The sequence below is a fragment of the Pristis pectinata genome, chromosome 7, assembly GCF_009764475.1.
Source record: "Pristis pectinata isolate sPriPec2 chromosome 7, sPriPec2.1.pri, whole genome shotgun sequence".
Taxonomy (NCBI): Eukaryota; Metazoa; Chordata; class Chondrichthyes; order Rhinopristiformes; family Pristidae; genus Pristis; species Pristis pectinata.
Genome location: NC_067411.1, coordinates 40830487 through 40857124, shown reverse-complemented (window position 1 = coordinate 40857124; position 26638 = coordinate 40830487). Strand labels below are relative to the sequence as shown.

The window sequence follows — 26638 nt, the reverse complement described above, 5'->3', positions numbered from 1 at the left end:
TCACCAATCATCAACAAGGAATCCAACTGGAGACCAGACCTGAAGTTGAGACAGATTTTGTTTTATCATGCGTGTATGAAGGCTATTTGACAGTCTCACTGTCTAAAGATGAACTGATTGCAAATATCACTGCCTATCTCTGAAGAAATGCTCATTTACACATGTCAATCTGTGCTGTGGATGCACTATCACTTTGATGCAAACTGTAAATGGCATAAGGAGTGGACCATCTCCCTAACTACCCACTCACCGGCCCTGGCAAGCACCCCCCTCTCCACTTGTGGGGGATTTTGTGGGTCCCTCATCAACCTCCTTACAGCCAGAGTAGAGACAGGTCTATCTAGTTCATCCTTGACTCCAAGGAGCTGCTCAAGAAAATGATGCACAAATAATTGAAAGTGGTGCTATAGTTCAGAATCACCAGGTGTCCCCTGGGTATAATCATCAGGTTTATAGAATTCTTGCACAGAAGGAGGCCATACGCCCATCATGCCTGTGCTAGCTTTTTGAAAGAGTTCTCCTACTCCCTTTCATTTCTCTCCAGCCTGACAAATGTCTTCCCCTTTCAAGTAGTTATCCAGTTCTGTTTTGAAAGTTCACTTGAATCCGCTTCACTTTTCCTTCGGACCCTGAATTCCAGATAAGAGCAACTTGCTGTGTTTCTTTTTCACCCTTAAATTCTCACTGCTGGTTGCTACCTTGGTGTTCAAAAATTAAAATAGAAAATACTGAAAATACTCAGCAGGTCAAGCTGCCTCTGTTGGAAGAGAAACAGTTAAGGTTTTGGGTTGAAGTCCCTTTGTCAGAACCATCTTCACTCAAGGGATGTGGGCTTCACGGCTGAGCCAGCATTTAATTGCCCATCCCCAGCTACCTTTGAGATGGTGGTGGTGAGCTGCATTCTTGAACTGCTACAGTCCAGTGTTGATGAATAGTTAACCAAAAACCAAAGGTTTAAAAACTGTGAATTGGCCATCTCCCTGAGAACACGCTGATTTCTGAAAATTTAAAAAAAGTGCAAATTTTGGAAATCTGAAATAAAATGCTGTAAACACTCAGCAGGTCAAGTAGCATCAGTAGAAAGAGAACAGAGTTAACATTTCAGGTCTGAGGCCCCCCATCAGACTTGGGAAGGAGAGGCCAAGATCGTGGCCAAGATGGGGGAGGGACGGGAAGAACTGACTGCTGTATCGTTCCATTCTTAGTTAAGAGGTTGGAGCAGGAAATTACATTAAAATAGGTAATCTTGAAACAAAATATAAGTATTTATAAATGTAAGACCGTAGCCACATCTTAACGTTACCTGTTCAGACACTGACTTACCTGCCATACAGTGCCAGTGGTTTTTCATTTGGTTTCACATTTTCAGTATTCAACCCACCCTGTGTGAGACTGCAGTAAAATTGCAGGACAGCTAGTGTTATAGACTTTGGTGTGTTTCTGTTAATAATGTTTAAAAAAACCTATGAAGTTAACAGGGATGGGAAATTAATCGTCTTTCTTCCATAGATGTCAAGAACATTATTTTTTATGCTCCTCTCAAACCTCTGCATAGTTGGCCACACCCTATCTTTGTTATCTTCTCCGGTTCCACAGTCCTCAAATCACAGCACCCCTCCAATTCTGACCTCTTGATTATCCCTGCATTTAAGTGGCCGTGCCTTCTGCTACCACTATCCTAAACTCCAGAATTCACTACTCAAACCTCTAGCTATCTCTACTTCTACCCCCTCTTTCTAAGTTTTTCCTTAACACCTACCCACTTGATCAACCTTTTGCTCACCTAACCCCAAGTTTTGGCATTAATTTCTGTTTGATACTGTCCCTGTGAAGTCTCTTGAGATGATAATGTTATGTTATAGGTGCCACATAAATTGTGGTTCTCTTGGCAAGCATTCTCAAGATAAATTGGAGCTGTGTCTATTCAAAGACTTGAGCTAAAAACTTGTCTTGACAGGAATGAACACACAGTCACAATCTGCTCTGTGATTAGGCCAATTGTATTCTTGTAGGAACCTCAGCAGAATATTTCCAGCATTCTACTGCTCTCTCTCTCGCAGCACTTTGCAAGTTCCTTTGCCAAAAGAACAATGCCTCAGTGGTAAGCCCTTTTATCCATGATCTACGGCACTGAACTGAGGTGTGGTTTTCCACTGAATTACCCTTGCACAAAAAAATCACTTAAACTATTATTGTGCAGCGTAGAATTAACTTGTACCGTGGTTGTTATTTCTCCAAGCCAGGTTATATTTTAGTACGTTTGTTTAATTTCAGAAAATATTCCTATCTGGATACACCAGTCACTTTATTTGGGATTGTTAAATGCTGTGATAGTTCCATTGCTGTGGCTCTGGTGGTTCTCTTTCCTCCTGAGTTCTTACTGTGTATCAGAGGCAAGCACAAAAATTTATGCTGCAGGAATGCTCCACTCTGGGGACAATTCCATATGATATCCTGTCTGTCCTCTCAGGTGGATAGAAAGGTTCCCCTGGCACTATCTTTAAAAAAAAGAGCAGGAGCATTACACCCAGAGTTCCCACATTCAATATTGTCAACCAACGGATTATCTAGTGATTGTTACACTTTGGTGAAGTTAGCTGTTGTGATTCCCACATTACAATTCAGTGCAGCATAGTGGCACAGCTGGTAGAGCCGCCGCCTCACGGATCCAGAGACCTGGGTTCAAACCTAGCCTCCGGTGCTATCTGTGTTGAGTTTGCATAGTTTCCATGTGACCACGTGCTCCAGTTTCCTCCCATGTCCCAAAGATGTGCTGGTAAATTCATTGACAAATGTTAATAGCTCCTAGTATGTCGGTGAGTGGTAGAATCTGAGAGGAGTTGATGGGAATGTGGATAGAATAAAAAAAGGATTAATGTAGGATTAGTATAAATGGGTGATTGATGGTTGGCACGGACTCAGTGGGCTGAAGGGCCTGTTTCTGTGTTGTATCTCTGACTCTGACTCTATAACTATAATGTTAACAAATTTCATTAGCTGGCTTGAGGTTATGAATGGTGCCGTTGAAGTGATGTGGGCACTGTCCTAATGTAGGAAATGCAGCAGCCAATTTAGACACAGCAAGATCCCACAAACTGCGATGTCAACATGACCACAACTGTAATTTAGTGATATTGATCGAGGAACAAATAATGGCCCAGTCAATAGTGCTCTGGGCCTTTTCCACTACCCGACAGGGGGGGGGGGGGGGGGGGGTCTCGATTAAAAGCTCATCAGGAATACCCCTGACCACGTAGGACTCCCGTGTGCCCGGTACCACACCGCTTTGATCTGAGACCCTGCAGAAAGCACACAACTGCTGGTGTTGAACATGGCCCCGGGTTCTGTGCCAAATAATATAACATCGCGCCAATTTGTGCTTTAGTTGAATTGTTTAGGCACGGTGCACTATCGTCGGAATCCTTGCGCTTTGATGAAACCATGGGGATGGCTGATGATTATGTTTTAAACACTGAGGTCTGGGAATCCTTGGAAACGTTCTCGCCACCGGAGAGGTGGGGGAGGGAGTGACCGAGCTTTCCCCCCCCCCTTCGGTCTGAATCTCACAGTGACTCGCTCACCTGCCCGACCGGAGACTCCACCCTCCCCAGGCGCAGACGAGCTAACGCACACAGCACACACTGGGTGTGCAGACCAACCTGTGGACTGGCGTCAGCTCCTCTCTCCGCTTCTTGAATGGACGCCAGCAATGACCTGTGACCGGGTGAGGCAGGCACGGTGAGAGACCAGCCGCCTCCCTCGGATGATTGTTTCCTCTGATTTTCCTCCAACCCTCACCCGATCGGTTCAGGGTAAGTGTGTGCAGCGTTGTACATTTGTGAGAGGGATACATGGTTTGGCTCTAGGAGATCCGGCGGAACTCTTTGTATTGTTGTTAAACGTTAAATGTTGCCCCTCTACTCCCACTCCAGGGTCGGTTTGTTTAAAGCGTGTTGCACATTCAGTATTTAACGTGTGCAGAGTTGTTAAAGGTGAAATTATCTTTCCCCTGACCTGTGTTAGGTATAGAGTGCTCACAGCTTGGGAAAAGCACGTTATTAAAACGAAAGAACGTCAATCTCAGTACTGGGACAGATAAAAGGATTATTGTCCTCTCAGTTTAAATTCTGTCCCCAGTAAATGTATGCTTTGGGGACCTCGAAGGCGTGGTCTTGGAGCCGTGTTCCCTTGCCCACTTACCTGTTCGGGAACAGTGCGAGAGATTGGTTTACTCTTTGGTTTGCCGTGTTTCATAAAGCAGAAAATGACGGAAGAAGCAGCCGGCGTCAGCATGCTTCAAAGGGAAACAAGTTAACATTTCTGGCCACTAACCCTTTTAACTTAGGGCAGAGCGGAAAATTTGGGAGAAAGGGAGAGGAGGAAGATGAGAGGTGACTTGATAGAGGTGTACAGGATGATAAGAGGCATAGATCGAGTGGCCAGGCAGAGACTTTTTCCCAGGGCGACAATGGCTAACAGGAGGGGACATAATTTTAAGGTGATTGGAGGAAGGTATAAAGGAGATGTCAGGGGTAAGTTTTTTACACAGAGAGTGGTGGGTGCGTGAAACGCACTGCCGGCAGAGGTTGTGGGGGCAGATACATTAGGGACATTTAAGAGATTCTTGGATAGACACATGAATGATAGAAAAATAGGGGGCTATGTGGGAGGGAAGGGTTAGATAGATCCTAGAGCAGGATAAAATGTCGGCACAATATTGTGGGCCGAAGGGCCTGTACTGTGCTGTAGTGTTCTATGTTCTTTCACACTTGGCTACCTCTCCTCCTTTAAGATGCTTCTTATAATCTGTTAATTTTAGTTACCGGTGTCTATCTTATTTTTATAGCTGAATGCTAAATTTCATGTGACGTGCAAATTTCGTGTGCAAGTTGTTCCTGATCCTTGCATAATGAAGGAACAATAAAGGAGGATCAGTATTAGTTTTTGATCATCATAGTGCCAAAGATATCTTCTCTCTCAAGCCAAACCATGCTGGCTTTCGAAAGAACTCGCATCATTTTGTACTTTGCACTAGATCTCCAGAGAACATTGAGAATGAATAACATTCCCCCCCTTTTAAATCACTGGATGAAAAAAATCAGTCATATTTTGCTTGTTACTTGTAAGCTTGTTTGATTAAAGGAAATGTACTTTAAAACTGATAAGTAATTGGAATCAAAGATCAGAGCTGATTTGGTCTAATGTGTGATCATTAAAGTTAATGTGTTGGAAGGGTATAAATTACATTACAGTGTTAAAAAGGCAAGATCAATTTTATAATCTTCAAATCATTTGTGCCTCTGCATGTGGGTGTTTATTTTAAAATTAATTAAATTGCACGTTTAAATCCTCACTGCTGGTGCAAAAATCTTGGAGGTTAGTGTTTTAGAAACATGGGCCAATCCTTCTTACTTTGTATCATTCAGGATAAGGTGCCTTATCCACCACCTTATATCATTCACTTTCACCCGATGCTGTGGTGAGTGACTCACTTCCTGAAACCCTCAGTCCTTTTCACTGTCTATAGGTTTCTAATCAGGAGGGTGATGGAGTGCTGTCCACCCACCCTCAAGAGGCTCAACACCATCCAGGACAATCTGTCCGGATGCAGGATTTCGACCCAAAACGTTGACAGTTCCTTTCTCCCTACAGATGTTGCTTGACCTACTGAGTGCCTCCAGTAGATTGTTTGTTGCTCCATCCAGGATGAGGCAGCTTGCTTGAGTGCCACCCTATCCAATACCCTAACCATTCATTCTCTCCACCACCACTATGGTTTCATCTACAAAATGCACTACTTCTTCAACAGCACCTTCCAAATCCATGAGCTTCAGCATGGAGGAGATCCATGTGATGACCTGCAAGTTAGCCCCATGAGTCACACAGCACCTTTATTTGGAAATATCACTCATTCATCACTACTGGGTCAAACCCTGGAACTCCCAATGTAACATCACTTTCTATCAATACAACTAACTTAGCTTGCGTGGCCATTATCACATTACTGCTTGCGGGACTTGCTGTGTGCAGATCAGCTACCGTGTTTCTTATCCACTGACAATACCTTCCCTTCAAAAGTATCTCATTGGTTGCAAAGTTTCTGGGACTTCCTAAGAGCATGAAGTGCTCAAAAGAAATGCAAGTCTTTTCCTCCTTCTGTCTCTTCCTTTCTCTCTGTTGGCTATTGTCTTTCTCTTTTAAATTGCTTTCTCTCTCTGTCTCCCTCCTTTTCTCTTTTACTTTCTGTTTCTCTGTTTCATTTTTAGCTGATTTTAATTCTACCTCTTAAAAAGGCACTTTTTCAGGAATCATTTGGCAAACAGTTTTACTCACAGGCGATGGAGTGATGCCAGCCTCATCAATATGCATCTGTGTTGCCATGTGATCTCAGCGGGATAACGGCAGCACAAGACACTGAACTGTTTCTCCTTTCTGAACAATGGGAGACTTGCCAGAACCTTCGTCAAGGCCAAGCCCTTCCTTGCAATGAGTACATTTGTTTTTGGTTCAGTCTGTTGAATTAGTTCCAAATGGGCAGCATGTACTCTGCGGCCAGTGAATGACCTCCAATTTGGATCAAACACATTTCATCAAAGGACAAAAGGGTTTACTTCTTTTTGGACTCAGAGCATTCAACAAAAACACTCTGCATTTATATAGCTCCTTTATTACAGTAAATGGCCTAGGAGTGTTAGCAAATACATTTGAGCCAACATTAAGGCAGATGACCAAAATCATGGCCAAAGGTTTTAGGGAGAGTTTGAAGTGGGAAGTAAGACTTGCATCTATATGGCATCTTTCACAAGATCCCAAAGTGCGTCAACACTAATGAATGACTTGTGAAGTAGTGTCATTGTTGTAATGTGGGATAACGTGCCGCCAATGAACAACCAGTCTCCCACAGACATCATAGTGATAATGTCTCAATCGTATTAGAGTCATACAGCATGGAAACGGGCCATTAAGCCCACCATGTCCATGCCAACCAGTGGGCACCTGTCTGTATTAATCCCATCTTCCAGCCCATATCCTTCTATGCTTGGGCGATTCAGGTGTTCATCTAGACACATCTTAGGTGTTGTCAGCAACTCTCTTGGGCAGTGTATTCCAGGTACTCATCACTCTCTTGGTGAAAAAGATACCCCTCTAAATCTCTTACCCCTCACCCGAAATCTGTGTCCTCTAGTTTTATCTACCTCAGATATGGAGAAGTTATGGAGATATCTACATCCCTCATAATTTTATATATCTCATTCATGTTCCCACTTAACTGCCTCCGGTCCAGAGAAAACAGACCTAGCCTCTCTGGTCTCTTCTCATAATTGAAATGCTTCACCCTAGGCAGCATCCTGGTGAATCTCCTCTGAACCCTCTCCAGTGCTATCACATCCTTCCTATAGTGTGGTGACCAGAACTGGATATAGTACTCCAGCTGAGGTCTGACCAATGTTTTATAAAGTTGGAGCATAACCTTCTTGCTCTTGTATTCCAATGCACTGAATAAAGGCCAGTGTCCCACATGCCTTCTTAACTACATTATCTACCTTCAAGGATCTTTAGACGTACACCAAGGTCCCTCTGTCCCTCAATTCTCCCTACTACCCTACAATTCATGAGATGTGTCCTAGCCTCATTAGTACTCACAAAATGCAGTACCTCTCATTTACCTGGATTAAACTACCATTTTTCAGCCCATTTCACCAACACATTGATATCACCCTGTAACCTAAGACTACCCACCATACTGTCAACAACTCCACCAACCTTAACGTTATCTGTGAACTTACTGATCATGCCTCCTACATCCACAACCAAATCATTCACGTACATTACAAACAGCAAGGATTGCAGCTCCAATCTCTGTGGGACACCACTAGTTGCAGGCATCCAATCACAGAAAAAAAACCTCTATCATTGCCCTCTGCCTCCTATCGCCAAAACTATTTTGGATCCAATTTACCCTGGATCCCATGACCATCTTCCTTGTGAGACCTTGTCAAAGGCCTTACTGAAGTCCATGTAAACCACATCTACTGCACTGCCCTAATCAATATTCTTCAAAAACTTTAATCAGATTGGCCAGACGGGATCTGCCCTTGACAAAACCATGTTGGGTGTCTCTGATTCAGTCTCTGTCTTTCCAAGTGATCATTAATCCTCTCCCTCAGAACTTTTTCCCAATAACTTCCCTGCTACTGATGGTAGGCTCACAGGTCTGCAATTACCAGGCTTTTCCCTGCTGCCCTTCTTGAAAAGGCAAACCACATTTTCCACCTCTGGTCATCTGGTACTTCACTTGTGGTCAGTGAAGTTTTAAAAATCTCAGAGCCATGGCAGTCTCTTCCCTTGCCTCCCATAGCAGCCTGGGATAAATCTTACCTGGCCCTGTAGATTTATCCACCTTTAAGCCTGCTAGGGCATTGAGTACCTTCTCTTCATAAGTAACGACTTGAACAAGAATCTTTAGACGTACACCAAGGTCCCTCTGTCCCTCAATTCTCCCTACTACCCTATAATTCATGGGATATGTCCTAGCCTCATTAGTACTCACAAAATGCAGTACCTCTCATTTATCTGGATTAAACTACTATTTCTCAGCCTATTTCACCAACACATTGATATCACCCTGTAACCTAAGACTACCCACCATACTGTCAACAACTTCACCAACCATCACGTTATCTGTAAGAGACTTGCACTAGAATTTCACCTTCCCTTTCTCTGAGTTCAACTACAAGATCTGTTTCCTTTGTAAATACCGATGGAAACTATTCATTCAGGACCTCACCTACACTTTCTGGTTCCATGTGCATATTGCTCCTTAATGGGCCCTACTCTTTCCCTGGTTATTTTTTTTGCCCTTAATGTACTTCTGGATTTATCTTAATCCTGTCTGCCAGTGATATTCTGTGAACCCTCTTTGCCTTCCTAATTTCCTATATATTCCCTATGCTTTTCATACCCTTGATGGCCCTACCCCATGTTTTGTTCTCTTTACATTCCCTATGCTTCCTTTTTTCTTATTATCCAATCCTTGAAATCCCTCAACATCAAGGCTCCCTGTACTTGTTACCTCTGGCTTTCTCCCTTACAGGAACGTGTTGACGCTAAACGCTCACTATTTCTCCTTCGACTGCTTCCCACTGTGCAGATGTAGACTTATTTACAAAAAAAGTCAATTTAGCGATAAACAGGATACCAGGGTGGCTTCCCTGCTCCTTTCCAAAACAATACCATGGGGACTCTCATTTGCATTTAACAGAGTTGATGGGATCCTGGTTTAATTTCTCACCTGAAAGATGGCTTCTCCAACAGTGCAGAACTCTCTTGAGCAAAAAACAAACTGCTGGAGGAACTCAGCAGGTCAGGCAACATCCGTGGAGGGAAATGGACAGTCGACGTTTTGGGTTGAGACCCTTCATCTGGACTGAAGAACCACTGGTTGGAAGCATGGATCCGGCAGAGGACAAAGTAGAGTGGAGGTCCATGGCCAAATTGGGAGATTGAGGCCTGGAGCTGTGGGAGAGAAAGAGATAGAGCGAGAAGGTACCAACGTGGTAGAGAGGGTAGAGCATAGGACGTGGAGGGAAAACTGCAGGGAGACGCGATGAATGGACTGTAAGTACCTGAGATCTGGACTTGCACCAAACTTGGAGGCCTGAAAATGGAGCTGGAAGCCACGTGGGACAAGATGGCTGCAAAGACAAGTACCGAGGAAGGACATGTGGCTGTAGTAGGAGGTCTGGGTGTGAACATGGTCGAAGAGCAGGAGAGCAGCAGAAGTCACAGAGAGGGAGCAGCAAAGGGAGGGTCTCACAGAACTCCTGTCAAAGAGAGGAGGAAATCTTTTTCAAAGTGCGTGTACCTTGAAGAGGCATCGCAGTGGAATAGTCAAATGGAGACACAAGAGATTGCAGATGCTGGACTTCCTTGATACTGCCCTCACTCATCCAAGATTTTTCTGTACAGGTCTCTGGAGTGGGACTGAAATCTCAGTTTAATGACTTGGTAAAAATGGTTTATCCAGCAATACTAAGGGAACACCATGCAATAGAGTTGACGTCAAGGACTTGAACTTGCAACCTTCTGATTTAGATGCACGAGTGCCATAACAGAAAGGGAGACCGAGGGCTGTAGAGAGGGAATTCCAGAGCTTAGGGTCTTGGCAGCTAAAGGCAGTGTTGGAGTGGGTAAAACAGAGGGATTTGGCGAGGGGCCAGAGTGGAAGGAACCCAGTTATATTTTTATAATGCAGCATTGCCACAGATACTCAGTGGTGTTGGAGACAAAATTTTCACATTAATGATGATGATGCAACCACTGGGCAGAGGTAGAAATTCAGATTACAGGTGTCATTTTCAGCAGGTGCTAAGTACTGTGAAAGGAAAATGTCTACTTCTATAGTGTCTTTCTTAACCTCAGGAGGTCCCAAAGAATGTTACAGCCAGCAATTGTAGTCACTGCTGTAGTACCAAATATTTGTGCACAGAAAACTCCCACAAGTAACAGTATGGCATTGACCAGAAACTCTTATTTACGCAAATTGACTGAGTGTACTTGCAGAGCTCTTTTTGATGCAGAACCATTGGGTTTTCCTCAGCACCCTAAGGGAAATATTTATCTCTCTCAAAAGTCACTGGAAGGAGGAGCTGTACTCATTATCTCACTTGCCTGCTGTATTTCCTACATTGGCTACAAAGCACTTTGGAAAGGCCTGAGGTTGTAAAAGATCCCTATAGAAACATAAGTTCATTTTTCACCATCTACAGTCTAAACCATAGACTTGGTCAAATGGCTTCAAACAATAGCTTGTTCGTGAGCAGAGGTTGCTGTTGTGAGGGAGTGATTGAAAGAGTAACAAGCCAGAGCAGACCCAAGAGCAGAATAAAAGTTGAAGGATGTGTCATTAGGTGGGTGGAACATGCGGTTACTTAATTTCTGCAGGCAATCTTCGCTATAACACCTTGGTCAGAAACGCCTACACAGGGCACAGAACAGTCGTAGCATGATCCCACGTGTCATGTAGCTTTTCTAAGCTTCACATTCATATGTATAATTTTACCGGACTTTCTACTTTATTTGCAGTGTGGAGAGATGATTTATGATCATACATTCACACAGCACAGTAGGAGTCTATTCCAACCATTATGCTTGTGTTAGATCTTTTGAAAGAGAAATTCATCTCCTTATCTCTCCTTTTCTTACTCCACTGCCCTACCGCTCCTCCTTTTATCACAGAGAGACACAAGAAACTTCAGATGCTGGAGTCTGGAGCAACAAACAATCGACTGGAAGAACTCGGCGGATCGAGCAGCATCTGGGGGGTGGGGGAGAGGAACTGTTGATGTTTTGGGTTGAAACCCTACAGTTTCTTTCCTTTCCCCCACAGATGTTACTCGACCCGCTGAATTCCTCCAGAAGATTGATTGTTGCTTCCTTTTATCACATTTCCACCCAAATCCTTTGTGAGTCTGCTTTTGAGGTAATTGTCTTCTATTTAGTTGGAGATGACATTCCGTCTAATAGGCAGCAGGCGTATCCTTTGCAGCTACTGTATTCAGATTTGTCTCCTTCCTAGAAGATGGCCCCAATTACAGACTGTCTGAGGTCTATCCCCTTAACACACACAGGAGGTAAGCTGTGATAACTGAGGCGCTTCAGCTGCCAGGTTTTAGAATTCCCAGCAGGGATACTCTTTGCTCCTGAGGCCTTGCAGTTTTGAATTGGAATGTCAGCCTTTTCAGCTTCTTCAGCTAGTGGAAAGGCTGGACCAGATAGATCACAGTGGGGTGGCGTCGGGGTGCTTGTGTTAAGGACAGTCTTGGTTGAGGAGTTCTTCCAGCTGATGCTGACTGCTACTCCACTCCCTTACTTCACCTCCCTTCTTAGCTCTCAGCTACTGGGCCCTTGGATGCTTGGGCTGCAGATGGATGACAGCACATGAAAGGATGGGCCATATCCTTAACATCTACAAAACAAAAGTCCTCTTCCAACCTGCCCCTGCTGTGTGCAATACTGCCCTCCAGACAATAGAGGTTCAGGACTAGGCCCTGGAAAACATGGACTGCTTCCCAGTTCTCAGTAGCCACCTCTCAGTCAAGGCAGACATTGATGATGGAAGTTACATTTCCTTCAATGCACCAGCACAGCCTTTGGCTAACTGAGATAAGGAGTGTTTGAAGATCAAGACCTTACAACCTGGTATAAATCTCATGGTCCACTCCCAGTAGTAATCCCTGCCCTCTTGCATGCTTCTAGGTATGGGCAACCTAAGCATGCACCCCAAAGCATTGGAGAGATGTCACCGACCTGTCTTTGCAAAAATCCTCCCGGCTCACTAGTGGAATAAGCGGATCAAGATTGGCACCCTCTCCCAGGACAACATCCCTGGCATCAAGGCCCTAATTAGACTCTGATGGCTTCTTTAGGCAGGTTACATCACTTGCATGCCCAACACCAGAATCTCTAAGTAGCTGCACTATTCTAAGCCCTGTCACAGTAAGAAGTTTTCAGATTTGCAGAGGGAAAAATTCAAGGATGTTCTCAAAGCCTCCTTGGAAAAAGTGTAACATCCACACTAACTCATGGGAACCTCTGGTCCACAACCCCTCAAGTGGGGAAGATTTTAGGATTGAGAGCCTCACCCATCAGTCAGAAGCATGTGGAATCCCAGTGTAGACAACAGAAGGAGTGCCCCACCTTCACAAACCGTCCACCCACTCTCCCTATTGTGCATCACCTGCTCCATCTGGGGCAGAGTCTACAGTTCCAGCATTGATGTCACCAGCCACCATAAGAACCCACAGAATGGAGTGGAAGTAAGTCTTCCTTGGTCCTGAGGGAACTGCCTTAGAAAAGGGGTATAGAATCTGCAGAGAGAATGGAAGCTGCTTTTTGTAATGTTTATTCTTCATTGCTGACTAAGCTCATGTTTATTGGGCAAGAACTTGCTAGTTTGTTTCAGAGCTAGAGTTGAGGACAGTAAGGCAGCTTTCCTTACCTTAGTGACCAGCTAATCCTAGCAATTTCAAACATGTTATTTAAATCTGAATGTAAACTTTTCAGTTGCCTTGCTCAGTTTGGTCTCTTGTTACTGAACTATCAATTCAGCCTCAGGATGGCTCATCCATTAACGTAACCATTCTGCTTTCATTTCCCTATACTGTTTTGTACCTGCCTGTGAACTAGTGCCTTTCCACATCTAGCAGATGATCAGAAATTCTTGGTACTCATATGCTTTATTTTTTTCACTACGGTACAGGTAAGTGCACAGACAAATGCAGCAACCAATTTGCTCATAATGAGAACCCAAGGTAACTGAGTGTACACAATCTAGAAACATAGAAACATAGAAAAACTACAGCACAATTCAGGCCCTTCAGCCCACAAAGCTCTGCCGAACATGTCCCTACCCTAGGAATTACTAGGCTTACCCATAGCCCTCTATTTTTCTCAGCTCCATGTACCTATCCAACAGTCTCTTAAAAGACCCTATCGTATCCACCTCCACCACCGTTGCCAGCAGCCCATTCCACGCACTCACCACTCTCTGAGTAAAAAAACTTACCCCTGACATCTCCTCTATACCTACTCCCCAGCACCTTAAACCTATGTCCTCTTGTGGCCACCATTTCAGCCCTGGGGAAAAGCCTCTGACTATCTACCCAATCAATACTTCTCATCATCTTATATACCTCTATCAGGTCCCCCCTCATCCTCCGTCGCTCCAAGGAGAAAAGTCCGAGTTCCCTCAACCTGCTTTCATAAGGCATGCTCCGCATTCCAGGTAGAATCCTTGTAAATCTCCTCTGCACCCTTTCTATGGCTTCCACATCCTTCCTGTAGTGAGGTGACCAGAACTGAGCACAGTACTCCAAGTGGGGTCTGACCAAGGACCTATATAGCTGCAACAATACTTCTCGGCTCCTAAATTCAATTTCCCGATTGATGAAGGACAATACACCATATGCCTTCTTAACCACAGAGTCAATCTGCGCAGCCGCTTTGAGCGTCCTATGGACTCGGACCCCAAGATCCCTCTGATCCTCCACACTGCCAGGAGTCCTACTATCAAGACTATATTCTGCCATCATATTTGACCTACCAAAATGAACCACGTCACACTTATCTGGGTTGAACTGCATCTGCCACTTCTCAGCCCAACTTTGCATCCTATCTATGTCCCTCTGTAACCTCTGACAGCCCTCCATACTACCCACAACACCCCCAACCTTTGTGTCATCCACAAACTTACTAACCCACCCCTCCACTTCCTCATCCAGGTTGTTTATAAAAATCACAAAGAGCAAGGGTGCCAGTACAGATCCCTGAGGTACACCACTGGTCACCGACCTCCGTGCGGAATACGACCCTTCAACAACCACTCTTTGCCTTCTGTGGGCCAGCCAGTTCTGGATCCACACTGCAATATTCCCTTGGATCCCATGCCTCCTTACTTTCCTAATAAGCCTTGCATGGGGTACCTTATCAAACGCTTTGCTGAAATCCATATACACTACATCTACTGCTCTCCCTTCATCGATGTGTTTAGTCACATCCTCAAAAAATTCAATCAGGCTCGTAAGGCAGGACCTGCCCTTGACAAAGCCATGCTGACTATTCCTAATCATATTATACCTTCCCAAATCTTCATAAATCCTGCTTCTCAGGATCTTCTCCATTAGCTTACCAACCACTGAGGTGAGACTCACTGATCTATAATTCCCTGGGCTATCCCTACTCCCTTTCTTGAATAAGGGAACAACATCTGCAACCCTCCAATCTTCCAGAACCTCTCCCGTCTCCATCGACGATGCAAAGATCATCGTCAGAGGCTCCGCAATCTCTTCCCTCGCCTCCCACAGCAGCCTGGGATACATCTCATTCAGTCCTGGCGACTTATCAAACTTGATGCTTTCCAAAAGTTTCAAGCGCCTCCTCTTTCCTAATATCTACATGCTCAAGCTTTTCAGCCCACTGCAAGTCCCCACTACAATCCCCCAGATCTTTTTCCATAGTGAATACTGACATAAAGTATTCATTAAGTACCTCCGCCATTTCTTCTGGATCCATACACACTTTCCCACTGCTGAACTTGATAGGCCCTATTCTTTCGCATCTTATCCTCTTGCTCTTCACATACTTGTAGAATGCCTTGGGGTTTTCCTTAATCCTGCCTGCCAAGCCCTTCTCATGCCCCCTTCTGGCTCTCCTAATCTCCCTCTTAAACTCCTTCCTATTAGCCTTATAATCTTCCAGATCTCTAACATTACCTAGCTCTCTGTACCTTTTGTAAGCTTTTCTTTTTGACTAGATCTATTATAGCCTTTGTACACCACAGTTCCTGTATCCTCGCGTGACTCCCCTGTCTCATTTGAACATGCCTATGCAGAACTCCACACAAATATCCCCTGAATATTTGCCACATTTCTTCCGTACTTTTCCCTGAGAACATCTGTTCCCAATTTAATCTTCCAATTTCCTGCCTGAGAGCCTCATAATCCCCTTTACTCCAAGTAAGCGCCTTTCTAGTCTGTCTGTTCCTATCTCCCTCCAGTGCTAACGTAAAGGAGATGGAATTGTGATCACTATCACCAAAATGTTCACCCACTGAGAGATCTGACACTTGACCAGGTTCATTTCCCAATACCAAATCAAGCACAGCCTCTCCTCTTGTAGGCCTATCTACATATTGTGTCAAGAATCCTTCCTGAACACACTTAACAATCTCCACCCCATCTAAACTCCTCACTGTCTGGATTTGCCAATCGATGTTTGGGAAATTAAAATCCCCCATCACAACAACTCTGTCATTCTCGCACCTTTCTAGGATCCGTTTCCCTATCTGCTCCTCAATATCCCTGTTACTATTGGGCAGCCTATAAAAAAACACCCAGTAAAGTTATTGACCCCTTCCTGTTCCTAACCTCCACCCACAGAGACCCTGTAGACAGTCCCTCCACGACGTCCACCTTTTCTGCAGCCGTGACACTATCTCTGATCAACAGTGCCACTTCCCCACCTCTTTTGCCTCCCTCCCTGTCCTTTCTGAAACATCTAAAACCCGACACTTGAAGCGACCATTCCAGTCCCTGAGCCATCCAAGTCTCCGTAATGGCCACCACATCATATCTCCAAGTATTGATCCAAGCTCTAAGCTCATCTGCCTTGTTCACAATACTCCTTGCGTTAAAATAGACACATCTGAAACCTGACTGAGCACGTCCCTTCTCTATCACCTGCCTATCGTACCTACTACTAGCTTTCTCTATTTGAGAGCCAAACACCTCTTCCCCAGTCTCTCCAGTTCGGATCCATCTGTGATGGTTGAGAAAGCAATTTTAACTCAGTAGACCCATGAAGAAGGTATTGCACTCACCTAAGCCAGGGTAACTGCTGTTCAATGTCTTGTCTGACCAATGGTGTCTATGGACGATACACTGCTCCCAGAGTATTGCATTAAACACTCAATCTCAATCATATGCTCTAATCCATAGTGGGACCAAAGTTCTTGGCAATCTGGCTTGTGCTAGAGTGTGGTCAACCAGTTTTTGCACTGAGCCTGTTCAATCTGGTTAAAGTAGAAAGTTTACTATTTTTATAAAAATCAGTGCAATTTCTGCTTGTGCTGCCTAAGAGAGTGAAGGAAGCAGATTCAATAGTAACCTACAAAAGAGAATTAGATAAATATTTGAAGCAAAAATATTTTTAGGACAATGACGAAAAAGTGGCGGATTGGAACTACTTGAATAGATACTTAAAGGAACCAGTATTGTCACAATGGGCCGCATGGCCTCGTCCTGTGCTAAGTGATTTTCAGATCCCATAATTACATTATTCATTTCAATGTACATTACCATTAATGTGTGGATGTTATATTATTAGAAATGAGCTTCAACCAGTGCACATATTTCCTTGTGGGAATGGTTTCCAGGCAGTAATTATACCTCAGGTCGCTTGTGAGCAGGTCTGTTTGCTCCTGTTAATCATGGCTCCTTTTAATGAAGCAGCCTCTGCAGAATTTCCAAGGCAGCTTAGATCAGTAGGGGAATTGAATCCACACAGTCTCCTTGATGGCGCTAAGTGTCCCAATGCTAGTGCTGCACTGTCTAAAAAGATATATTTCCTCCCTAGTAAGATGATAGCAGCTTTAATTATTCACTTCCCCATGGTGATCCATGCTTTAGTTTGCTCTGTTCTGAAGACTGTACTGGGTCCTACTGTGACCTAGCCCAGAAATGGTCCATTTATTTTCTGGTTTCCTGTGAGGTTGATGTAGAGACCATCTCCTACCTCCCATATACCCAGCACTCTTGCCTCCACTGCACCACTAGAGAGAACTGGGTGAGTAAAGGGTTTAGACCATTACCAGTCACTGGACACTAGGTTTTTATGGGGGGAGTGAATTAACCATCTCTAGATTTGCCTGGGAGTCTTTGATACTTTACAGTAAGCTATTGGCGCTCTAGGGAATTGGAGGTGATCTCTGGGTCTGCCTATTCCTGTTTATCAGGGATAATGCCTGGACAAACTGGATTCCCAGAAGAGTCCACAGTCCATGAGTGTTGTCCCTGGCAACTGAGTTGATCTCCTGCTGAGGTATCACCAGTAATGAAGAAAATCTTGAGGTATCACAAAGGTGCGGTTAGAAGTAATGCTGCCTCCCAGCTCCAGTGTCCAGGATTCAATCCTGCCCTGGGTGCTGTCTGTACAGAGTTTGCATTTTCTCCCTATGACTGTGTGGGTTTACTCCCACATCCCAAAGTTGTGTGTGAAGGTTAATTGGCAGTTGTAAATTGGGCCTTGTGAGTGATAGAATCCGGTGAAGTTGAGGGAATGTGGACAGAATAAAATGGGGTTAGTGTAGATGGTCAGTATGGGCTGAAGAGCCTGTTTCTGTGCTGGATGATTCTATGATCCATGTAAAGTAGTGAGGTCTGAGGTTCTTTTTATATTTTCAAAAATAAACTTGATTCATAATAAAAAATATATACAAAGGAAGAAACAGTGCAAAACTTTGACATTCATGAGAAATAAAGGACTGCAGATGCTGGAATCTAGACGAAAAATACGATGATGCTGGAGGAACTCAGCAGGCCAGGCAGCATCCGTGGAGAAAAGCAGGCGGTCAACGTTTCGGGTCAGGACCCTTCTTCAGGATTTCTTCTGAGTCCTGAAGAAGGGTCCTGACCCAAAATGTTGGCCGCCTGCTTTTCTCCACGGATGCTGCCTGGCCAGCTGAGTTCCTCCAGCGTCATCATGTTTTTCACTTTTACATTCATGGTCAATACATTCGGTCGTGTCAACTTGCTTTTTAAAACCATAGCTCCATTGGCACTTATGTGGCCCTCCTGGGGTTATACATCATTTCAATATTTGAGGGACTTCCCCACCCAACTCAGCCCCTCCATGTCTGATAGTGGAAGGAGCCTAGACTGTGGTCCTTCCCCACAGAGCTTTTGCATTGACTGCACCAAGCTTCTGTGCATCCCTCAGTGCACACTCCTGCAGCCTGGAATGTGCCAGTCGGCAGCATTCCCATATGGACATCACACTGTGCTGGAAGACCAACAAGTTTTGGGCGGACCAAAGGACATCTTTCACCGAGTTGATGTCCTTCCAGCAGCACTTGATGTCTGTCTCAGTGTGTGCCCCTGGGTTATAGCAAGGTCTGATGTATTAAGGAGGCAGCTGCTTTGAACAATGACTGCCTAGTGGCAAAGGGCCATGGGTGCTTGTAGTTTTATCCTCTCCTCTCAGCACATCTAACCCCAGGTGGGGTGGTAGCAAATGTATGCAGGCAGAAATTCAAGCACTGAGCAGAAGCTGAAGGCTGCAGGTTCTCTGGGTCAGCTAAATGAGAAAAGTTTCCTAGATCAACCAGGCTGCACTTTGTCTGATTTTGTTTTCCTTTCTATTGACCAAGCATAGGGATGAAGGAGGTATTCTCGTGATTGGTGGGATTATTGGACAAAATGGGACCGTGCCCTGCTGAAGTAGCTCACCATCATCTCGTAAAAGGAGCTGGGTAGTTCCTTCAAATATATTTCTGCTCGAAAAATAGAATTATGCAATAGTTTAAAGAGAACACCATGTTTCTTCTACACAGCTTCAATTGGAACGAACAGATCACTACAGTTGACTAACTTTATATTAAGATGTGGATTGCAAACCTTAATCGCTGGAGTTCCTAAAACAACAGTAATGTCAATTTCCAGCCACATTGGCCATTTAGTTAATGTTTTCCTCTCTGTCTGTAATCCTATCCTTCCTTCCCTTCCCCCAACCTATGTTATACAGGTGTAGTTTGTTACACTGATAGACGTGACAGCATTCCCAAGTCTATCAGCAGTTAATTGTGTCTATCACTTTGGCTCTGAAGAGAGCAAGTATCGGTTAGGGTAGGCATGTTAATTTGGGAATGTTAAAATGCCAGCTTTTTAAAAGAGGGTGCCATCTGGAGGAAGGTTGTCTTTTAAAATTTGCATGCATTACAGATGTACAAGAATGTCTGTCAAAGCATTAACACACAGCAGGCCAGGCAGCATCAGGGGAAAGAGAAACAGAGGTGAAGGGTCTTTGACCTGAAATGTTAACACTGTTTCTCTGTCTATCAATGCCACCCAATCTACTGAGTGTTTACAGCATTTTCTGTTTTTGTTTCAGATTTCCAACATCTTTTGTCTTTTGATTTTCACACTTTGTGCTCTTATCTTTCAGTAGCAATTGCCTCAGTCAGGACCCTTCTGATACAGTGTTTTGGTTGTTCAAGTACTAGCTAGGTATTTTTGACAGACTATACTGTATGATTTAGCGATGTACAGGTTGGCATGGCAGGTCAATGGTAATTATAGCAAATTGGTTTATTATTGTCACATGTACCAAGGTACAGTGTAAAAACTTTGTTTTGCATGCTATCCATACAGATCATTTCATCACATCAGTACATTGATACAAAAATAGAATGCAGAATATAGTGTTACAGTTACAGAGAAAGTGCAGTGCAGGCAGACAATAAGATGCAAGGCCATGACGAGGTAGATTGTGAGGTCAAGAGTCCATCTTATCCAGGAGGTTGGAAGATTCCCAGATCTGTAAATAGACTTAAAAGAACATTATTAGTAATTCTTAAGAGTCATAGAATTTAGATTTAAGAGAGTAGAACAATCATAATAGAAGTAATAAGTAGATCTACAGAGAGCAGCTTGCAATGAGTCACCACGCTCTGGCACCATCTTGCATTGGATGTTTTTTCTCCCTGGTTTATACTCTGGTACAGGACTTGTATAGGCTGGACACGGGGAGGATATTTCCCCTGGTGGAAGAGTCTAGAATCAGGCACACACTCACAATAAGGAGTAGGCCCCATAGGGCTGAGATGGGGAAAAATGTCTTCACTCAGAGGGTGGTGAATCTTTGGAATCCTCTGCCCTGGAAGGCTGTGGCAGCTTGGTCACTGAGTTAATTCAAAGGAGAGATCTGTGGATTTTGGGATATTAAGGGTTTTGGGGGAAGTGCAGGAAAAAGGGAGCTGAGGTAGAAGATCAGCCATGATCTTGATGAATGGCAAAGCAGGCTCAAGGTGCCGTAGGAGTGGGAACAGCCCAGAACTAGAGGAGTGCAGGTATGTCAGGGTGCTATCGGGCTGGATGAAGTTGCAGAAGGAGAGTAGTGTGTGATTATACCCGATAGAAGAACAAGGAAAGTAGTGTCCCCCAGGATCGGTGGTGTCTCTGCTTTTCCCTGCATTCATTAATGGAAGACTGAAGGAACAGAGATAGGATGAGGTTAGGAGGCAGGATAACTCAGGTAGGCAGCACCAGGAATGTAGGCAGGATGTTGGACAGACTAAATGAACAGGCAAATTTGTGGCAGATGGAGTGAATTGTGGGTCCTGTGTGATATTATTCACGCTGAATCTGAGAAAGGCAGATGGGAATATTTTCTTAATGGCTCAGTTCCAGGAACCCTGAATGAGTGATGCGATTTCCATCCCCATGTACAGAAATCACTAAACTGTAATGGACAGGCACCAAAAGTGATCAAAGAGGCTAATGTAACATTGATCTTTATCTCAAGGGAGTAGGTATTCACAGAAGAAGTGATGGTTCAATTGCCTTAACCAGATCGCTTGTAGAATAATCTGTTCTCACTTGCACTTGGTTTCTCAGGATAGATATACTGACCTTATCATTCATCTGAATGACCGAGGGCTTAAGGAGAGGCATTCATTCCTATCTATGGTGTCACAACATCCCAGAGTGCTTTAGAGACCGTGAACTACTGTCACTGCAGTCACTGTCACAATATACAAAATGCAGCAGCCAATTTGTACCAACAAAGCGCTTGCAAACAGCAACTTGATCGTGACCATGCTATCTATTTGTATAATGTTGATTGAGAGATAAGTATTGGCAGAGGACACAGAGAACTCACCTGCCTTTCTTCCAAATAGTGTAATAGACCTTTTACATCAATCTGATAGAATGAAGTGGGGTTCACTTTATCATCCAAAAAATGGGACCTCTGGCAGTACAGCATCCCCTCAGTTATGCACTGCAGTGTCAGTCCACATTGTTTGGTCAGGTCACAGTGGTGAGACTTGAACTCAAGACCTTTGAACTCCATGGCATGATTTCTATGAACTCAATCACTGCTGATACCAGCCCCCATTTCAGAAGAGGTCCTACCATGTAGAATAGTACAGGTTATGCCCTGACCCACATCAACTCCCATTCACCCATCATGCATACCTGCCCTCTCCTGTATTGTATTAACACTCTACAGCAAGATTGGATTGTCCTCTCTAAAGCACAAGCCTTAGTAGAATTCATGAAAATAGTAACCTATCTAAACATCAGGGTCTCCCCACCTTCGACCTCCCCAGCTGGGTCTGAAGGAATGGAGAGCACTGCATTAGGCACCAGATTGGTCGCAGGAGATAACTGAATCAGTCATTAGTCCGTCTTTGGACTCCAGATTTTTGGTGGGGTTAACATTCCTAACCATTTGAGATATCAACAAAGCAGTGGTGTTATTTGTGGTGCCCACTGACAACTTAGTGCCCGCTGACAGACTGATAGTGATTAAATTGTTTGACCAGCAATCCAGCGACATGATTTCAAATTCCTCTGACCCAGGGAGAGAATTTAAATTAAATCCATTAAATAATCTGGAATAAGTAGCTAGTAATGGTGACCATGTAACGTGGTATTATGGTAAAAACCCAACAGATTCACTAATACTCTCCAGGGAAGGTTACCAGTTCTGGCCCTGACTCTTGGATATGTAGTCGCTTCTGAAGTTATTCTGCAAAGGCAATTAAGGATGGATAATAATTATATTGTGCGAGCATCCTGTGGATAAATAAAGGAAACTTGTCCTTATACTTGTCTTGCTCTTTGTCTAATAAGATTCCTGTATATTGCCCAGGTCTGTTAAAGGCATGTTAAGTGTTAAACGTTTTTCTAACTGTTTGTTTCCCTCCTTCCAGATGGCATGGCGGCCCCCCTATTACTGCTCCAAGTTCCGCCACGTGTATGGGAAGCCTGCCAATAAGGAGAATTGCTACGATGGGATTCCCATCACCAAGAGTGTCCAAGACAACTACTTCTGTACTGTAAACCCAAAGTTCATTGCTGTTGTGACTGAGTGTGCAGGAGGTGGAGCTTTCTATGTCATACCCATCAGTCAGGTATGAACTGAAGCCTTGTTGGCATGAAGGGTAAAGATATGTTTATAATTGATTCATGACCAATGGCGTGCTGCTTTGATGACCACTCTCTCTGTAACTTTCTAACTGATTTCTTTCCTATCCTGAATCAACTTTCTACCTGTGGGAAGGAAATGGCCATGAAGTCCAAAGAAAAGCACACTCATTTGACTTACCACTTTGTTGTATTTTGAGTGTTCCTCATAGAAACAAGTTGTTTGATCCAATGTAGCCATCCTAAGATTTAGGTTCCACACAACCAATACCCACCCCTCTTTGACAAGGCTTTTAGTCAGGGATATTGTAGCATAATGGTTATATTACTAGGCTGGTAATCCAGAGGGTTGGAATAACAACTCATCAGAGACCATAGTTCAAATCCCAACATAGCAACTGGGAAATTTCAATTTTGTCAATTAAATAGAAATGGAATTTAAAGCTATTAATAATGGTGGCCATAAAAGTACTGTTTTGTTTTGAAACAAAACATGATTTACCAGTGTCCTTGGAATGAAGGAAATCTGTCCTTATCCAGACTGTCCTATATTTAATTGCAGGCCAACAGAAATAAGGTGGATACGTAAATGCACCGTAGAGACTTATGACAGGTCTCCTTTGGCTTTTGCTTTGTGATCTCAATTGGTTGACATAATGAAAAGAATCATCAGTGTGGTGATAACTGAAGCTGATGCGTGCTAACCTGGATACTTGTTCCACAGTCTGAAGTTAACCACATCAGTTGATGTTTTTGATTGGCTTCCTTGTGCAGATGGTGGTTGAGAGTGACATTTTTCTCTGAATGAGGTGTGAATTGGGTTAATGCCCTGCTGGTCACCTGCGTTGCTGATGATCCGACCACCATTAACGTTGTAGTGGGAGGTTAACCCCGTTTTTGCCTCAGATTTTCTGTGATTGCTTTGCATGTGTCCAAGTCCGCCCTGACACAAAATTAAAACCTGATTGGATTACATCCAATCTGAACCATCCCAAGCCCAAGGAGGTAAATTTATTACTGATACCTGACTCAACCCTGACACAGATAGTCAGGCCCTCTGGGGCTTTGGATGGGTAGCTGTGTTCTATCTCTGAGTGGCAGAATTAATAATACATGGGATTGGCTGAGGTGAAGCTTGAGGGGTACATTTATAAGGTGATGGGTCTCCTGTGAAGGATAAACAACAGGGACTATTTGGACTAAACAGCCTGCTTCTCTGTGTAAATCCTAGATGCAGTGTTCCTGCTTTGGAGAGAGCATCGACAAGTGTAATTTAGAATGAGATAACATGCAGCATAGGAGAAGTATTGTTTGCTTGGCACTATCAAAGATTTATCTCAATTTATATGGAGGATGGACTGTGCTGTCAAGGCCAGCATTTATTGCCGTCCTCTCATTGCCCCTTGAACTGAGTGTCATGCTAGCTAAACGCAGACTAGAGGAACAGCACCTCATATTCCGCCAGGGTAGCCTGCAACCTGGCAGCATGAACATTGAATTCTCCAACTTCTGGTAACTGTTCCCCTCTGTCACCTTTCTCTTTTCTCTCTCCTCTTGATCCCACCATCCGCCATCACCACATCTCTTTTCCCTTCCCCACCGTCTCCATCTGGCCATCGCCCTCACTCTCCTCCCACTGGTCCCCCTCCCCATCTCCCCCCTTTATTCCATGCTCCACCTTCCTCTCCTATCAGATTCCATCATCTTCAGCCCTTTGTCACTTCCATCTATCACCTCTCAGCTTCTGATGCCACTCCCACCCTCCCCCATCTGCCTATCACCCTGCTCATCTGGATCCACCCATCACCTGCCAGCTTTTGTTCCACCCCTTCCCGCCACCTTTTTTATACTGGCTCTCTTCCCTGTTTCCTTTAGTCCAGATAAAGAGTCTCAACCAGAAACTTCGTCCGTCCATTTCCCTCCACAGATGCTGCCTGACCCGCTGAGTTCCTGCAGCATCTTCTGTGTTGCTGAGTCTCATGCTAGACCATTCCACAGCCCAGTTGTGAGTTAACTGATTGTAGTGAGTTTGGACTCGCATATAGCTAAGATGAGTAAGATCCATCCCTGAAGAACTTTAATGTCCAGATGCATTTTAACAGCACTCTGATGGTTTCACGGGTGGACAAGTGGCAGATAACATTTGCCCAACAGAAGTGCCAGGCATTAACATCTCTAACAGGGGAGAGTTTAATCACCCATTCTTCTTATTCACACATCAATATTGCTGGGTCCCACACCATCAACAGGTTGGTTTTCATTTGACCAAATACTCCCTCCACTGCCAGCGCACTGTGGATGCAGTGTGTGCCACATACAAATGCACTGCAACATCTCCCAAACCACCAAGAAGTACAGCGGTTATGTACACTTGGGAACACCCGTCACCTGCAGGTTCCTCTCCAAGCCGCACACTCACCTGACATGGAAATATGTCACTGTTCCTTCGTTTTCTCTGAGTCTAAATCCTGGAGCTTCCTTCCCATTAATACTGTGGGAGTACCTTCACCAGCTGGACTGCAGTGCTTCGCCCCAAGGATAGTTAGGGATGGGCAATGAATGCTGGTCTTGCCAAAGATGCCCTACAAATCCAAAAAATGCTAATCATGCCACATTATTTAAAACAAAATGTTCATCATGACCAGATTTATTGGAAATAAAACAATCAATCCACAATGAAAAAAAATAGGAGTTAAAGACTTCTCTAAACTTCATTTTTCAGGATATGCCTAGGTTATCATTTGCTGTCCTATAGCTTTTGCTGCATCCAGTTCTCTCAGCCATTTCTTGATATCATCTGGAGAGAATAGAATTGACTGGAGACTGGTTTCTGTACCAGTGGGGATCTCAGGAGGAAGCTGAGGTGAATCATCCTTTCAGCACATTGGCTGGACGTGCTTGCATTCGGTTTAGTCTTGTCTCTAACACTCAAATGCTAGACCTTGCTATTGTTGAGTACGGGGGTGGGGGGGGGGGGTGGCGGGCTTATTCTTGGAGCCACCTCCTCCTGTTTAGTTGTTCACCACCATCGATGACGAAATGTGGGAGGACCAGAGATGGTTGCTTGTGAGATTGCTTTGCTCTGTCTACTGCAAGCTTTGTTTGCTGTTTAGTGTACTTTAGTCTCGGGTTGCTGCTGCACTAGGCTGGCACCTCCTCATTTTGAGGTACATCTGGTGCTGCTTTTGGCAGACCCATCTACGCTCCATGTGGCTTGTGACTCAAGTCAATACCTGTGGATGTTGCTGGGGTGATTAGGCCATGTCGTACTGAGAATGAGCATTATGTTGTTCACTCCTGGGTTAGCAATGTTTCTATAGATTGCACCTTACTGGGACCCCAATATAGTTAAGTCCCAATCTTGCCTTATACCCTTTGAATATCCCCCACTGTACTGATTCCCAACCCACCAATCTCACCCTTGTTTCAGATCCCGGGTTCCCACCCATCCCACCCCAATTTAAAGCCTGCTAGAGCCTCTGAGCACTAGCCATCTCTTCTACCCAAATCCCCAGAGATACCAGATGTTACATTTGCTTCATGTGCTGCAGGGGTGAAAGGTGTGACGCTGGTTCAGCAGCGCTACAGAAATTTGCAACGGCAGACCCACCCCAAACCATACATCGGTAATGGGTCATGACAATTTCTAGGCCATGGTTTTTTGGACAAACACAAATTAAAATGAGAGATATGACAAATTCAATACAAAGAAAAACTGAGACGATAGAATATTTTGATTTTTAGAGGAACGGAGTTGACGACATAATATTGCTTTGTTTCTACTGAGAAATTTTAGTCCAGTCTTTTTTTTGTTTGTTTTCTTTTTTGAAATTTTTCTGTTTAGTTTAGTTTGGTTTGATATATTGTTTATAATTTTTCTTATTGATTTGGGGATTTTTTTTCCTCTTTTTTCTTTATTTATATAATAAATC

The 26638-nt window shown here is 44.1% G+C and overlaps 1 protein-coding gene across 7 annotated transcripts in view; it reads left to right on the top strand.

Annotated features, from left to right (window-relative positions):
- Positions 1 to 26638, top strand: part of LOC127572465 (coronin-2A-like) — a 136438-nt gene that overhangs the window by 72639 nt on the left and 37161 nt on the right. For 6 of the 7 annotated variants that reach the window (XM_052019769.1, XM_052019773.1, XM_052019770.1 and 3 more), the window contains one exon: positions 22493 to 22693. In XM_052019769.1, coding sequence (XP_051875729.1) covers positions 22493 to 22693 — 201 coding nt within the window. Of the gene's footprint in view, positions 1 to 3609; positions 3813 to 22492; positions 22694 to 26638 lie in introns of those variants that run through there. The other variant, XM_052019776.1, reaches the window with a different exon arrangement.